Consider the following 18560-nt stretch of genomic DNA (forward strand, 5'->3'; position numbering starts at 1 on the left):
GAAAGGGTCTCATTTCTTTTTAGGCCTTTCACGGTAATCGGACACTGCATTCATGATTTGAGGCATTTTGTTCCAAAAATGTGTTTTATTAAATTAGACCTGCTGGTGGCGCTATAACAGGCCAATGTGAAAAGGGTGGTATTTGTTCCTCTGCCTAGTGGGAATGTGCGTGCGAAATTGCACGGAAATGGCACACTGCGTTCATGATTTGAGGCATTTTGTTCAAAACGGACCTATCCTGCAAACTTTGTAAGTCAATGTTAGCCAATTAGGATGGAATATGAAATATCGGACACATCCGTCTTGATGACATGGCTGTAGAGATACTGTGTACCGATTTGCGTAATTTTGGACAGAATCTGAAGGGGTAAGAGCAAAAAATGTGTTTTCCAAAAGTCGGCCTCCTGGTGGCGCTCTAAAAGGCAGATGTGAAAAATGCAGGGCAAAGGTTGTTCCTTGACCTCTAGGGAGTATGCGTCCAAAGACAGATGGACACACACACGGACGGACGGACGTACGGACGGACAGGGGGTAAAACATACTCTCTCGCCTTGCCTTCGGCCTGGTGGAGACAAAAATTATCATAAACTCATTACCTTCATAGATAATACATCAGCACGCTGAATGTGTATACTATGCCCTCTACATATTTTGAATGAAGTTGCAATGTGAAGTCGATCTTTAGATTTATTTCATCCTGGGTGTCTATATGGGTGTGTAAATGCTCTCAAAGAGGACAACAATCACCTCCCCTCTCAGAGGGGGAAAGAAGGGTGAACATGTTTGACACCTCTTTGTTTGAACTGATCAAAGCTATGATCATGATGAATCAGGCTATAAACATACAGCAAAGAGAAGATGTCACTGTATGTCTCACTTAACCATTTTGGTAGATTTAACACATGATTTATGAAGTCTTAATACATGTTAAAGAGACAAAGAGACAAAAAAAATGATATACACCACTTTAACAAATTATTTCCTACACATTAAAATACATTATTTAATGATGAGTAGTAATGTGTTTTATATCATGCTTAAATTATTCTTAAATGTCCTACAATGTTATAATACATCATTTTATAACCATTTACCAATGTATATAAATATATAATATATTTATTATAAATACAATAATTTGTATATTGTATTTATGTGCCGTGGCAAGATTTCTGTTACACTAACCTGTTTGTATTTTATCATTTCAGTTGTTCTATGGGCATAGAAAGTAAACAGGGAGGATGTAAAACTATATGCATTGTTCATACACACAGCCACTGTACTAGGTCCAGAGTCAGTGTGTGCACATGCGTGGGAAGAGCAGTAGTAATTGTTATTTGTTGATGCCAACAGAAGCTGTATCAAATGAACGAAGCCTGTGTTGTAACAACCCTGCAATGTTAGTGCTTAACACTTTTTCAAGATACATTAAGATCATCTTCACCAAACTGCTTCTATACCTGGTTCTGTTGTTCTGAAGGAATTTGGAACAATCATGTGCAAATGAGGTTTCTATAGAGACATGAATAACAAGAGGACGTAGGGAGAGACTCTCACACATGAGGACATGGAAAGAGTTGTTAATGTAAATGGCAGCAGGACATGTAGAATGGATAGCAGTGTCCTTTACAGAAAAAAAATTTAGATTGGGGTTGTGTTTTTAGTATCTCCAGTCATCATATTGCGCACACACACACACACACACACACACACACACACACACACACACACACACACACACACACACCACCCACTGACTTTGAACGGTCGTTATAAAAAGATAAAGTAAAGCAATATTAGAAAACTCAATTATTAAATAGTATAATGTTTAGTGCACTAACTTGTTGCACCGCCAGACACCAACTTACTGTGATTTTATCATTATTATATTTTACATTCTTAAAACAAGAAAAAAAACGAGGGGGGGACATCAATAATCAACCAGGAAGCGTTTATTTGTCACTCGCTTAGAACAATAAGTGAAATATTGATGGAACATGTTCAGCAAAGACAGTGATAACACAACAATGCAATATAACAACTAGGTGTAATGAAGTTAAACATTTCATGATGACAGGTATGGTATCTATAGCAGCAATCGGGAATATACACAAAGTCAGAAGGCATACATTTATGTGTGGCCACCTTCTTGTCTCTTCACTATTTAGATTAATCTGCCATGGGCCACCACTACAAGTACTTTGGTGTGAGTAGCATTCTCATGCACAGTGTTAACACACTAGTGTCCAAACATCTATAACGGCAATGCTAATATACATGTAATAGGTTCATCACAGCTCAGGAGACTTAATGAACAACTGCTTAAAAGAACAGCAATGGGTCATTATGTTGCATGTTTCTGATCCTTTTCATGAAATGCTTGTCATACTGTTCACAATCATTTTCATTGATGTGTGCATGTATGACATTTTAGGCTGCTTAACTGAGTAAAATCTATGTATTCCACATTTACCAAATCAGGATTTATCTCCAGTGTGAATTCTCTGGTGTGTTTTAAGGCTGGACATCACAGAGAAGTGTTGTCCACTGATCACACTGATCACACCCATAAGGTTTCTCTCCAGTGTGAATTCTCTGGTGTGTTTTAAGGCTGGCCATTTGAGAGAAGTGTTGTCCACACTGATCACACCCATAAGGTTTCTCTCCAGTGTGAATTCTCTGGTGTGTTTTAAGGCTGGCCATTTGAGAGAAGTGTTGTCCACACTTATCACACCCATAAGGTTTCTCTCCAGTGTGAATTCTCTGGTGTGTTTTAAGGCTGGATATTTGAGCGAAGTGTTGTCCACAATGATTACAGCTATAAGGTTTCTCTCCAGTGTGAATTCTCTGGTGTGTTTTAAGGCTGGCCATTTGAGAGAAGTGTTGTCCACACTGATCACACCCATAAGGTTTCTCTCCATTGTGAATTTTCTGGTGTCTTTTAAGGCTGGACATCACAGAGAAGTGTTGTCCACACTGATCACACCCATAAGGTTTCTCTCCAGTGTGAATTCTCTGGTGTGTTTTAAGGCTGGCCATTTGATAGAAGTGTTGTCCACACTGATCACACCCATGAGGTTTCTCTCCAGTGTGAATTTGCTGGTGTGTTTTAAGGTTGGACATGAAACTGAAGTGTTGTCCACACTGATCACATCCATAGGGTTTCTCTCCAGTGTGAATTCTCTGGTGTGTTTTAAGTCTGGACATGTAACTGAAGTGTTGTCCACACTGATCACAGCAGTGTCGTTTTGGTTTAGCCAAGCTTCTTTGTCCTTCCACTGCTGGTAGCACAGGGGAGACAGGCTGATGATTCAACACTGGATTGCAGAAAGACAAAGGAAATATGGTTGAGAGGTTGGAATATGGTACAAATGAACGTAATTACATTAGGCTGTTCCATAGGAAATAGGTTAACCACGAGCCAACATGCTTTTATCTATATATCTATTTCTATTTCTATTTCTATTTCTATTTAGCAACAAGCTGAGACAACAAATGAGACAAAGCAGTAATAAAGAGAAATAATCTAAAGCAAAGCAACAGGTTAAAATGAATAGTTTGACCTGTAAGATTGAGACAAGTAGTGAGACTGCTTAATTTAAAACGTGAAAAGTAAAGTAATAAGACATTTTTAGACAGAGCAGGGAAATTACAACTAGAAAGGAGGTAGAGAAAGTAACATACCATGTTCTTTGGGTCCCTCCTGTTCAGCAGAACTGTCCCTGGTTGGGTTGAGAGAGTTCATCTTCCACTGAATTCTGGAGTCCACAGTCAGATCTGATCAGAAATGATTGATATCCTGGAGGAGTTGTGGATACATTACAACTACACACTCTTCTTATACTAGAGAGCCTGGGGTGGGGCCAGTAACTGCTTTGAATGATTGGACAAAGAGAACAATACAACCATTTCTCCACCAATCACAACCTAACATACTTATTCATACTCCTACATGTGCTCCTCCCCCAGATATGCTCCACCCATGCAACCTTCTAGAAAATGTTGACTTTCTGTTACAAGAGAACCAAGAGCATCCATTTGTGGATGAATTGATTTGTAATCTTCATGTAATTCAAATGTGTCTCCATTCCTATAAGAGTGATAAAAAAATATAACACCCCATGTTTATAAATGCATATATTATGAAATGCATGAACAGTAAACAGGCAATCAGTATCTTGAGACTATTCACTCATTAATGAATATATGAGTGAATATGAAATAATTCTCTCATCTGAGTCAGGTCTTAAGATGAGATGTACAATGTTCTGCTTATTAACCCTTGTGTCACAGTGAGAGGTCAAGGTGCATTTACGATAAACAACTCAGTCATGTCCTTGTATGGATGAGTCTCTCTCATCTCAATCTTGCTATTGAAGCAGAGCCATGCATTAAGATCGATAGGCCATTCAAGTTCCTATTTTACACAATTGCTCCAAATTCCTTCAGAACAATACAACCTGGTGAGGTGAAGGAATAACTGCTTGCTATATTCTGTTCATATTCTTTATTGTACATCACAGCATCTTCATTTATTTGGCAAACATCTTGTGTTCTCTAGAATGACAAGGTCTTTAGAAATATCTCCCTCGCCCACTTCACACCTGCACTGCAACATTCCTTTTGTCTTGTGAATGATCGCTTAGCTGTCTTTAGAAAATGACCTATATCCATGCAAATGTGGTCATTGATTACAATTAGATGTGTCACTGTCTCACCAGGTGGCCCTGGTGTGTGAACAACTGACAGGAATAATTTGACCACAAATAACAGACTTTTGTGGATTAACATGGTCATATTTAGTTTCCAGAAGAACACTTTGGAATGTTAAAATTACACATGTATATACATGGACTATTTAGGGTAAATCAAGGAAGTGGAGCCATCTGAGAGCTTCATGCTCAAAGTTAAATTAGTTCTATCAGTTCTGTCAAAAATCTGTCATTTTTACCTTAATTTATTTCACTTGAGTTCCTACCTACTCTTTTAGTATTTAGTCTGGTCTGATTCTCTACAGAATTGTTGCTGTACAGTCTTACATATGTGTAACATGGCCAATAATATATATATATATATATATGTATATGTATATGTATATGTATATGTATATGTATATGTATATGTATATATGTATGTATGTATATATATATGTGTGTATGAAATAAGTTTATCACATAACAGACATTGCACTAAGAGAAACACCCCCTTGTTTTTCTGTATTTAACTCTTTGTAAGCTCTCTTTGCTCTGGTCAAACCCCATTCAGCAGTTAATTCATTCTGCAGTTTTAGTGGCCTTGTAAAATAAAACCAGCTGAATAAACAATATTCTGTCTTAGTGTTCATCAGTAGAGTTGCAAGCTTGCAGCTTAATTCCATACATTGCATTTATTACATACATACACAGCCACAGAAAACACAATGCATTTTTGTAGAGGATTTTCAGTGCTCCTAAAAGTTCTGGCAAAACGTGTATTTTGTCAATTATCTCCACTTTTCCATGATATTCACTCCGGACAACATTCTCTGCGTGATGGGATGACATTCATAGCAGCAGCAAAAACATGTAAACTTCCTTCAATGAACGCATATAGGCTATGGATGGGACACAAATTGACAGGTGCATCGTGGTTGGTACGGGATCACACAATAACAATTACAATGCTGCCTCTCTAGGGACATAAAGCAAACCTGTCCCAGCTGACCTGAGCGGTCTGGTCGTCTGGATGGTTCATGATCGCACAAAATCAGAAATGTTGGCCCTAAACCATTCAGTGATTTATAAACCAACAGCAGTATTTTGAAATCATATAGGGAGCCAGTGTAAAGATCTAAGAATCGGAGTGATATGCTCTACTCTTATTAGTATTAGTGAGGACTTGAGCAGCAGTATTCTGAATCCTCTGCACTCGACTGGTCTGAATATCTAAATCATGATTCTAAATCATGCTGAGACATAAGTCCTGTGATCTGTGATATGTTCCTACGGTGATAGTAGGCTGACTTTGTAATTGTGTTAATGTGGCGGTTAAGGTCCCAGTGGCTCTTTCAATTTTAATTAAAGACTGGAGGTTTGGTATGGGCCTATAATTGTTCATTAATGAATTCTCTAGATCATTATTTTTTAAGAGTGGCTTGATGACTGTTGTTTTCAGTGTCTGTGAGAAGCAACGTGTATTCCTGCAATGTCTGCATCGAGTGATCTCGGTACATACTGTTGAAATACTATACAAACAGAGCAACTACCTTTAAACACATTTGAAAAACCACTGTTATTTGTGCACAATTCTAAATGATTTGAAATATCTGCTGCGGATTTCATACCATGTGAATGCAAAACATTGAAATATTGCTGCCATGTTCTTTGTTATGTTCTTGGTTTTGTAAGATAGATTTCTCTAAGTTGCAATGTTATACAGCTCTTTATTCCCTTTTAATTGTACATACATTATTTGTTTTGATCGTATTGTTCCACTCTTGCTTTGGCAATGTAAACGTATGTTTTCTTATGCCATTAAAGCCTCTCTGAATTAAATGTAATTGAATTGAAGAGATGTGTTGACAATTAATTGTTGAAGATCTGAGGCCAATCAGGCCATGCAATTTGAAACATTTTCGAAAAGGCCTGTTGGCAGAATATCAAGGCACGCAGGAGGAGGATTTCAGATGTTGTATGTCCTCCAAGTTTTCATGATCGATCAAATTAAAATGTGGAGGCGCCAACTGCTTGTCTAATTTTTTGTATTTTGTTGATGAATAAGGAGTCAAATTCATTGCAGTCTCTGGTTGATAAAAGTTCAGAGGCTACTGACACAGGAAGGTTTGTTAGCTTATGAGATGCATGCAGCACACACTTTGAGACACACTGAAATTCACAATGTAAAAGAAAAAAGAACAAGAAATCGTGTGAGACCACAGTCATAATAGAATGAACAGATTTTCACTGTAAGAACACACCAAATGATTTAGTCAAGACGTAAGACCACATTGGAGTGTGACATTTATTCTAAATTATTTCAGAGTGACGATTCCAGGGACTTGGGATCTCACAACTTGCGTGATCAAACGTGACTTCAGAGCAATACAATATTCCCTATAGAAGTCAGAGATGTCTATTGCCCGTAATGAGAAAAAAAACAGTGCATTTTACTCACCCAAACATTATGTCCCTAATCAGTCACTTGTCTACTTTCACCGTGCTGAAACATGCTGCATCTGCTATATGCACAACTAAACTTTTACACGTTTAAATATGCGTACTGTATCTCCATAGCAACGCCTTGCTCACTTCCACTCTCTTTTTCTTTCACAGAAGAAACTAGGCATTTTCTCTTTAAAAACAGGATACGGTAGTTTAAACTAATTTAGTTCTGACTACTTTCAAGCCCACTAAATGACCTCCCTCCAATTATAAAGTCTTGACGATGCATGAACGGGTAGACAGTGTTTTATGAAAATGTTGAGTGATGGAAATGCAAGGCTTCCATTTAAGAACAGTCCCAAAATGTTTTCTGGTATCCTGATATCCTTTGATGGTCTAATGGTTAAGACCCCCACCTCTCCATTTACAAACGCCCCAAGTTGGTCTAGGGCTGAATCCCACCAATGTCTTTTTTTACCATGTCTCCCTGCCACTGTATGTATGGGGAGAAGACCACCCACTCTGCTAAATGACAAATGATGGATATGTGGTGTCCTTGTCAGCATAAAGTGACTTGGCAAAACCAGTAGATGGCAGTGTGGTGCCTTGCTGGGCCATCAGGCCATCATAACCTCCAACAGATATCTCTAGTCTATTGCCTCATTTATCAAATGAAAACTTACATTGAATGTTGAGTGTCATAACCATACATATATATATATAGTTAAAGGTAGGTAGGATATTTTTGGGTTAAAACTAAATGTTTTTTTGTTAAAAGGTTAAAGCTCTATATTCTGATAGTAATCATTGCTATAGAGTTCAGTAACAGGAGTCTCCCCAATCTCTCCAGCAGCTCTTTAATAAACTAAAAAAATCAGTTGCGTTGCAACATTTCATGCCAATCAGGAGAGAGTAGTACCATATATCAGCTTCATTTTCCATGTTCCAGTTCCAATTTTCTCTGCTCATTTCTTTGTATCATCACTTCCATTTTCACTTGTTTTATCTGCATCCTGTCTGAGTTCTCTATCCTGATTGGATAAAATTGGTATCCCGCCCTTAAACAGCATTTTCTGTTTGAGAGCGGGAGAGACACAAAGACTCCTGTTACTGAACGAACACTATAGCAATGAGTATCAGAATATAGAGATATTTAACACTTATTTTAACCAAAGAAAATCACTTACCCTACCTTTAACACGTATGTGTCATTTTGGAGATTTTACTATACAGCTTTACACAGTAAAGCCAATGTGTCGAGTCGAGTGTACAAAAAATTGGACCCTCACGGTTCCATTTGTACACTCTCTGAGTGAAATTAATACTATGCATTTACTGTGTTCTCTCTCTCTCTCTGTCCTCTAGGCCCAGATTGTTCTCTCTCGGTTCCTTCCACGGAGGCGTTCTGGATGCTGCCTAGCGTCAAACCGTCAGCCCAGTCTCTGGGCCGGGCGTCCCACAGAGCCCTGGTGCACTCTGGCCTGATGTGGGTGGTGGGCGGCTATTCCTTCAACTACTCCAACTACCACATGCTCCTCAAGTAATGATACTTTATATTCATATATAGCGCCTTTCTTGGACCCAAGGTCACTTTACAAAAGAACATAAAGTAAAAGGCCTGCAGTAGATAATACAAAGAATATAAATATTATATATACAAATAGGAATCATAAAAAAGTAGTACCCTACTGAGAGTCTCTCACATTGAACTTGAACCTTTTGTAGATGAGCTTTATTTCAATCCTTATGTCCTGTGACCATATGCGCCTTGCCTATCTTTTTTCGTTCGGTTTCGACTACACACTCTCTTTCTCTTTTTCTCTCTCTTTCTCTCTCTCTCTCTCTCTCTCTCCTTTTCGCTTTGTCTTGTTTCTTCAAGCTACAACCTGGAAACCACCACCTGGGACGTGGTGCCTGTCACGAACGGTCCTCTGTACAGATATGGACACTCTCTCGCACTCTACCAGGTAACACTGCATTCTACACACTCTGTCCTTCATCTCTGTCACACACTGTCCTGCCCTTACGGGTCCATTAGCTTACATTTGTACACACTTGAGTTACAAAAGGCCAAAAGGGTTGGCTGATTATCCTTGAACTTTTAAGCTTAAAGGTCCTTACATTTTTACTGAGGTCTTGAACATTGTGTTGGTTTGAATGGAATTGGTTTATTTGTGACTGTTATAATAATTCAGACATACCCTCACAAATCGTATCCTAATATTATAACGAAATACCTAAAAAGATATGTTGTACGCAAACAAGATGAGGTCCAATAGCAGTGTGGCTCCCATGATGTGGATCTCTGACGACATATTGATGATGATGTCAGTCATTCCCAAATATGGAGAGACGGACTGACACATGTTCTGCATCTATTTCTCTGCGCTTTGCATGAAAAATAGATGCAGAGGATCGAGATGACTGGAGACACGGCTGGAGGGCTCATCCGAGGATGACCTAGACAGAGTTGCATGACTAGATTTGTAGTGAGGCATTGTGTTGTTGGAAAAACAACTCTTAAAGAGCCACTCCGTAATGACAGTAAAGGCAAGCAGCTTTTTCTTTTTTTTTTAGCTAAATTTTTATCCCTCGATTTTGTAACCCTTTTTTCACCCGGTGCCAATTTTTCTAAGTGATCCTGGGCACTACACTCCCCCCACCAGCTTAGGGAGCCCAGGGCCGAGCTCATGCCTCCTTCAATGCATGAAAGCCAACTGACCTTCTTGTCACCTGACAGGGGGGAGTTTCCCTGGTTGGACGTAGCGCGTGGAAGGAACACGTTATTCCAACCAGTTCCTTTCCCCTCCATCAGGCGCCCCGGCTGACCAGGGGGAGTCAAGCAGCTACATATATAACATTTGTCAAAAAGAATGTGTGGTGGTACTAAATTGAACTACTTGTTCATGCACAAGATGTTTAGCGCTAAATAGTCCGGCGGTTTGCGAGATTGGTTCCGGACACACACGCACGCGCGCGCGCGCGCGCACGCACGCACGCACGCACGCACGCACGCACGCACGCACGCACGCACGCACGCACGCACGCACGCACACACACACACACACACACACACACATAATGGCTAGCCTCTTACAGAGCCATGCTGTGCTGGGCTTGAAATGTGCTTATATTAGATTTTTGAGGTACTGTATAAACTGTAATAGAATATGCAATATTGCTTATGGCAAGGATGCTCTGCAAAAAGACTCCCTTTCACATTCTGCCAAGTAATATAGATACATGAGCGGTCAACTTCACTAGTAGTAGGTTTATGGTATACATTACACACTTGCACATAATTATATGCACTCATCCAGCACCCTTACGTACATAGACTCACAGCCAGACACACACACGCACGCACACACACACACGCACACACACACACACACACACACACACACACACACACACACACACACACACACACACACACACACACACACACACACACACACACAGACACAGACACACACACACACACACCTCTGTGGCTAAGAGGTTCTGCGATGAAGACATGGAAGAATGATTGATGTTCTCACCTCTGACCACATTCAGATCTGTGTGTGTGTGTGCGTGCGTGTGCTTGTGTGCGCTTGTTCTTTGTAGGCCCCCAATTTTCTTACGGATGGCAATAGGTCGACCTGGCTACAAAACAGTGTAATTGAAATGAAGTAGTTTAACCTACATCTGAACTTAGAGAGCTAACCCAGCTGTTATATCTGTGCACTCACTGGTACTGGCTTTAGTTGCACATTTTGAAATGAAGTGATTTGGTGGCAGTAACAAACCCTTTTAGTACCCATTTGGAATGCATCATTTGTTTTCACAAAGTGGGACAAATGGACTCGACTGGACATCACTGGTGGCTGTACTTGCGCTGTCCTTTAAAACCATCTTCAGTGTTGTGTTGTCTATCTGTGCGCAGCACTTAAGTGGTGCTTTAAGACGGTGAGGTCGCAAAAGGTTAAGAACTACTGATTTGGTAGTGCTTCACATTGGAGCACTGGAAGTTTAAACTGCCTCAAAAACATGTCTGACAGACGATATTTGAGCCACTTAATGCAGTTGCTTGTCCAACTTTTTAAACGACACCATAAATTCTCTTAGGATTCCATTTGCCTACACGAGAGTAGTACTGACACAAAAAAGAAGTGCCTTCTAAGATGTTTACTTCTATAGAGAATGAGTGTCGTGTCACAAGGGCTTACATTTACCTCTCTCAAGTGATCCTAGCCAACTGTATCCTTTCCTTTCAGACTTCTCTCGCCTCTGTTTCCTGTCCAATTTCATCATCATGTTGAGATCTGTAGATATTTGGTCCTGGCAGCAGAATCCAAATTAGATTTATTCTCCATGTGCAGCAATGTACAGTATCAGGAACTTGGCTTGGTGTGTGGTTTACATAGAGGCACTGTAGTGTATACAGTACATAGTCGTCAAATAACAAAGTGAGACTATTCAGTGCAACGGTAGTCTACATGTGCAGTACATCCTAATAACCTGTTTTCCATGGCTTGGTAATTAGTAACCCGGTTTTCTCCCCAGACAGACCTGAAAGAAATCTGACGGCGGTGTTTAGATGTAGTAATTAAATGGAGAGATTGAGCTGAAATCTTGCTATGGTTATGCTTACTGTGATGTAAACACCTTGCACAGGGTAAAGTGTTTACATGACCATTTAGAATTATTACTGTACATGTAAACACACTCAGTGAAGGCGGAGTGGGGGGGGGGGGTAAATACAAAGTTGTGTAATGAAGGCATCATCTGTGCTGTGGAGGAGAGCGTGACGGATGAACTGAAGCCTGTGGATTTGTGCTCAGGTTAGCTTACAGTGCTGACATTGAAACAGCTCTGTTACAGTAAATGTCATTAAAACGGAGCCCTCACATGATACCTCTAACACTAGCCCACACACACACACGCACACGCGCACACACACACACACACACACACACACACACACACACACACACACACACACACACACACACACACACACACACACACACGCACACACATTTGGTATGGCTTCCTTTGAGGCTAGAATGTGTGTGTTATTTTTACCCAAGCAGAGAGCAGCCATGGAGACCATCTGGGTGGGAGGCCTCAGCGATGAGCAGACTGTTTGACCCCTCACCTTTGACTCCCGAGCTTGACCCTGGTATACTGGCTGGCTCCTCACTAATGTTGTTATATCACTGCACTGCTGCCAGGAAAAATGGCAGCCTGTTGCTGGCAAGAGAGGCTGGGGAATTTTGGCAAGGGGAATGTAGTAATCTGAAGACTCAAGTGTGTCAATTAAGCATTAAGGAAGTTGACTCCAGGGTGACCCGATAGCTGAGTCGTTAAGGCGCACACCACAAGGGCAGTGGTGGACCTCAAGTACTCAACCCCAGTACTTGAGTCAAAGTATAGATACTTCTGGTCAACTACTAAGTGAGAGATGCTCTGACAAATTTGTACTTGAGTTAAAGTACTGGAGTAATTAATTTTAACAATACTTATTATTTATTAAAATATTATCAATTTAATAATGCTCTTTTGAAATGCTGAAATTTCCCCCAAAATGCAATGAAATCTGAAAAGAACAAACAAATAGTTGTCACATTGCTAGACATATAACAGATATTAGATATTAGTCTGGAATCTCTGTGTGGAACCTGCATTTCCGAAACCCGCCCCATATTTGCATACTGGGCCCTGATTGGTCCCTCACAACTTCGGAGGGAGAGAAATCCAATCTCTATTGAGAGGGGCCAGACCTAATCTGCCAAGGACATATTTTTTTTGCAATGGAAGATTCGTCTGGAACCAGGCTAGCACGTTTGAGCTTGTAGATCTAATATTTTCATCTTTTTCAAGTCAAAAGTCAAAAGTACAGTATTTGTCTTTGAAATGTATTGGAGTGAAAGTCATAATTATACAAATAATACTCAAGTTAAGTACAGATATTTTTTAAAAAACGTACGTACAGTACTCAAGTAAATGTAATTTGTTACTGTCCACCACTGCACAAGTGCACATGGGCTCTAATGCGAGTCCCTGGTTTGATTCCCGGCCAGCTGAACCATTTGCTGCATGTTACACCCCTAGTCTCTGTTTCCTCTGTCTATTGTGACTATCAAATAAAAGCAAAAAAAAAAAGTCCACAAAATAACCAAAATAGGGCATACATGTACGTAAGTAGTAGAGGCGTTTACACTGTGTTGGAAACGATTAGACAGATGGAAAATCCAGTGGACCATATGCCTTTCATAATCGAGCGTACTGTACTTTAAGCACACTCAAAGTGTAACCACTCCATTTTATCAATATTTCCCATGGACGTGTCACAACGGACACAAAACAAATGACTGGGTGGACCTTGTATGCAGGCATCCGCTCAGGGTCCGCTATGAGTTTGTGTGAACCCTGTGGACCCCATGTCCATGTACTTTATTTGCTGACTATGAATTGGGCTTTATACTGTCTAGTCTATATACAACCACAAAAAAACATCTTGTGAGGTTAGATGGGACCGCATTGAGTTGAGATTGAATTGGTACTGACAACAGTTTGAGTCTGTTCAGGGTTTGTTGGTGTCTTTTTGGTAGAGAAGAGATAGATTATTTGTAGACATACTATTATGTTTTTTATGATTGTGTTCGTGGTGGTGAACCCAATCAGACTAAAAAATAAAAGCCACTGCGCATCGCCATTATTGAGATATGAACTGTGGGTTTTGACAGAACGTTTTCTGAAGTCAGCTTGATCAAACTGTGTAACCACTTAAGCCCTCGTTGTATGACGAATAGCGGAAATAGCTGATCTACAAGCTCACATTGTTTTTTTGTGATGCAACAGGTTGTGAGCTTGCACAGTCGATTTAGGGGGAAAATTTTGATTTTTTTTTGCCTTGAAAGACATGCAATAGGGTCGAGCTGACCTTCCACACTTGTCAGTCTTTGCAGCCCCTAAGAGTAGGCAACAAAACATTTCCACCGCTCTAACAGAACAGGAACATTGTGTTATTTAAGGTATTAGATTCTGACTTCATGGTCAGAGAATTCTGTGAAAAAAAATGAAATTTACAAAACCTCTAAAGGGAAATGATTGAAGTTACCTTGATGACACCATGACACAGTAAAATCCATTTGTACACTCTGAGAGTTAAATGAACACTCAGTATTTTAGTGTAGGGAGGTCTGAGCATCATTGTAGCTGTCACTGCAACAGAGACACACATCTGCCTCGTCATTAGCAAGATCATAATTACAAAATAGTAACAAGCTGTTGTTTACAAAGTGTGATTCCCTGATGGTTTGTGTACGAGGCCATGAACAAGATAAGGAGCGTAGAGTCATAGCAGCCAATGGAACAGTGTTATTATGATGTGGAAGGCCCATCTGCCACAGCAGTTCTGTTCCCCGATAACTCATCTTCACACCTTTTGACAGTATGTCTGTTGGTCTAAGTACTTGCAGCAGCTGCATGAAGTCATTGTATGTAGAGTAATTGTGAGGGAAATAAGTTGGTGTGTGTGTGTGTGTGTGTGTGTGTGTGTGTGTGTGTGTGTGTGTGTGTGTGTGTGTGTGTGTGTGTGTGTGTGTGTGTGTGTGTGTGTGTGTGTGTGTGTGTGTGTGTGTGTGTGTGTGTGTGTGTGTGTGTGTGTGTGTGCGTGCGTGCGTGCGTGCGTGCGTGCGTGCGTGCGTGCGTGCGTGCGTGCGTGCGTGCGTGCGAAGCAACAATGGGTCTTTGCTACAGTCAATTATGAAATCAACATTTACTCTCATTCCGGTAGTAATGGCTCCTGATAATAGCCATGAAGTAATTTGAAGCCATTTGAAAGTACTGTACTGTATCTGTAGGTGATGAACGTACAGTCGATTACACGTGTGTGTGTGTGTGTGTGTGCGTTTGCGCACGCATTGAGACAGCTGGTAGCAGCTTGCTGTGTCTCATCCGGAGGAGATATATGTGGCTGAGTTCTCCATTATGTCCACGTACTGGCAGGCACTATGCACTTTGTCTCATATAGCTCCTCTGGAATGACTGTGTACCGTATGTGTTCTCCCTCTCCTTTCCTCTCCTCTCCTCTCCACCCTGTGGTTAGGATGCGTTATTACCATATAAATGAGTGCTGGCTATGAAGAGTTTAACCTCTGGTAGGGCTGGATGGGGATGAAAGCAGTCTAGAAGGAACAGTGCTTTCAAATAGTTTTTTCCTGGGTCAAACATCAAGTGCAGTCACTGCATGCATGCATGTGAAATCTGCAAACACATCTAGGCGCCCGCCCGCCCGCCCCCCCCGCCCCCCCCGCCCCCCCCGCTCCCCCTCCTCCCCCCCATACCCCCCCCCCATCAAGCCAGCAATTCATCTGCCCATAAAGGGCTTGATATACTATGTTGTGTGCGGTGCCGTGAAAATAGCAGATCTATAAGCTCATGACGTGTCACAGCACGACGCGTTGTGTGCCTGTAAATCGCTATTTTTGGTGCGTGACACCGGCCCGCAACTAAGTATAAATTCATCTTTATATACTGTACATTCGAATTTCTTATTCATCTCTCTCTCTCTCTCTCTCTCTCTCTCTCTCCTTGGACTATCACTAAGTATTGGTTGTGGTGCAGCTGTGGTGCACCCCTGCTGTTTGTACGTGGGCAGAAAGCATATCATTAGCATTCGTTGACATCAAACCTTTATGTAAGAAAAACACTCTGCTTTGCATGTTTACATGTTATCTTGCAGTCAAAATAAACATGTGCGTCTGTGCGTGTAGTTTATATGTAATAATAATACATGCAATTTATATAGCGCTTTTCTAAATACTAAAAATCGGCTGACTATGTGTGCGAGTATGCGTGTGTGTGTGTGACTGTATGACAGTGTGTCTGTGTGTGGCAGTGTGTGCTTTGTGTGCACGCGGCTGTATGTATGTATGTATGTATGTATGTATGTATGTATGTATGTATGTATGTATGTATGTATGTATGTATGTATGTATGTATGTATGTATGTATGTATGTATGTATGTATGTATGTATGTATGTATGCACTGTATGCACTGTATGTATGTATGTATGTATGCACTGTATGTATTTATGTACCTGTATGTGTATGTAGTACTGTAATTAGGTATGTATGTATGGTATGTAGATATTGTATTTATGTAGGCAGGTCAGTATGTATATACTTTATGTATACTGTACAATATGTGTGCATGCACAGTACGTATGTATATATGTGTGATATGTTCTTAAGTAAAGAAATGACAAGACCCCTGCCACATTTGACTTCAAATGGTTATTGACAGTTCTTTCATATGAGAGACAGAGTCAGATAGCTCCTTCCCCTCTCCCACACCGTGATTACCTCCCAATGTGTTCAGGTTGATGTAGAACCATACAGTAGATATACAGTAGATGGAGGGAATAGGTGGGTCATAAGCACCCTACTTCTGTGTTCACAGTCACCTTCTTTGCTGGAGGCTGCATTGACACATACTGATATGGAAACCATAACCATCCCATCTTCATATTGAATCAATGCGACACTGAGGCCCCACTGTATCGATTACCTCCTCTTTCATGGTTGAAACTGAAGCACAGCGTTGCTACTTGGAAATATCTGTTCTATACATTAATTTCTGTGTAGAATATTATGAAGAAAAAAACGTCCTTTTGCACACCTACGGAGACGGACAGGTGCGTCAGAGTAATGAACTTGAATGGTAGAAGAAAGAAGGAAGGGGGAGGGGGAGTCCCCCACACTGTCTACACTTACAAAAAAATAAATATGTTAGAGATAGACATTTCGGTCACTCTGAGCTTCATCAGGCACCTCCCCCTCCCCCTTCCCTATTTATTCTACTGTGTAAAATACTAGTAATGTTAAACTGCACGCACGCACGCACGCACGCACGCACGCACGCACGCACGCACGCACGCACGCACGCACGCACGCACGCACGCACGCACGCACGCACGCACGCACGCACGCACGCACGCACGCACGCACGCACGCACGCACGCACGCACGCACGCACGCACGCACGCACGCACGCACGCACGCACGCACGCACGCACGCACGCACGCACGCACGCACGCACGCACGCACGCACGCACGCACTCACTCACTCACTCACTCACTCACTCACTCACTCACTCACTCCTCTGACCGCCGCTCTCCTTTCCAGGATGACATGTACATGTTCGGGGGCAAACTGGAGGCAGGAGTTGCCAATGTGACCGATGAACTGTGGGTCTTCAATATCCCCCAACGCACCTGGTCAAAGCAGTCCCCATCCCCGCCGCCGCCCTACGCCCTGGAGGGTCACTCCGCCCATATGGTGGAGCTGGCCAACGGTGAGCCGGCCATGCTGGTGTTCTTTGGCTACTCGCCCGTCTACAGCTACAGCAGCAAAGTCCACGAGTACTACATCAGTAAGTAGACAAGAACATTGTTCTCTCTCTCTCTCTCTCTCGCTCTCGCTCTCTCTCTCTCTCTCTCTCTCTCTCTCTCTCTTTTTGTCTCTCTCTCTTTATTTTCATTGATGCAGTTCAAATGGAGCTGTAGTACCCTTGAATAAGAATCAAAAACTTCAGGCTGCATACTTCTTGTGGAAACAAAGCTTGGCGAGGTCATAAGAACAAATTGATGTAACTGCGGAGAAAACGAAGAAACGCATCTCTTGCTGAAGTTTTTTTTGGCACTTCTTGCATCTCCAACATTTAATAGCTAGCCAAATATCACAGCAGATGACACCAATGTGAACATTGTGTGTTCGGTTTACAAAGAGTGGAGATCAATCCGTCAAAGTCACATTCTAGCATGTGTGCAAGCCATTTCCACAGCAGTTGAGCTCGGGAGCGCTCGTTTTGGTGGATTCGTCGTCCTGTTTACTGTATGTGCAATGATTGGCAAGTGGGAATGTGAGCCGAGCGAGTACCTGCAACGGGCGGAGATGAGCTCAACTCCGGTGGAACTCGCTTACACACAAGCACTAATACAGTGGGTCTAACGTAGCCGCAAAAGTGCAGCCCTATCGAGTATAGGCTAAAACTAAATTGTTGCTCAGTTTCGGCAAGTCGGGGAAAAAAATATTACGTCTTTTCAAGTATGCTGCTAGCTTTATTTAGCAAAATGCAAAGTTCACATTTTGCATAACTGTCTACTGACAAGGTATACATGGACTAACAGCAGTGCAACAGTATGAAGAGGTACAGTACGCGGTTGAAGAGGTGAAGTGAGAGAATGTTCTGTTGTGGAACAAAGGAAGGGTTGAATTGATTGATCGATTTTTTTAGGTAGACTAGACGTGAGCTTGATAGCCCTACACTTTACTTATATACAGTAGAACACAGACTGTCGAGTTTTGGGAAATATAGAATATACAATATATCGTCGGTGTACAGGACATTTTCATCTTTGT

General features: G+C 41.4%; 1 protein-coding gene across 1 annotated transcript in view; it reads left to right on the forward strand.

The window, feature by feature from the left end:
* Positions 1-18560, forward strand: part of LOC308099846 (attractin-like protein 1) — a 404123-nt gene that overhangs the window by 106403 nt on the left and 279160 nt on the right. Inside the window, exons 6-8 of the mRNA XM_080448665.1 lie at positions 8505-8679; positions 9019-9106; positions 17325-17571. Coding sequence (XP_080304791.1) covers positions 8505-8679; positions 9019-9106; positions 17325-17571 — 510 coding nt within the window. The remainder of the gene's footprint in view (positions 1-8504; positions 8680-9018; positions 9107-17324; positions 17572-18560) is intronic.

The sequence above is a fragment of the Gymnoscopelus braueri genome (genome assembly GCF_963280865.1).
Source record: "Gymnoscopelus braueri genome assembly, chromosome: 14".
Lineage (NCBI taxonomy): Eukaryota > Metazoa > Chordata > Actinopteri > Myctophiformes > Myctophidae > Gymnoscopelus > Gymnoscopelus braueri.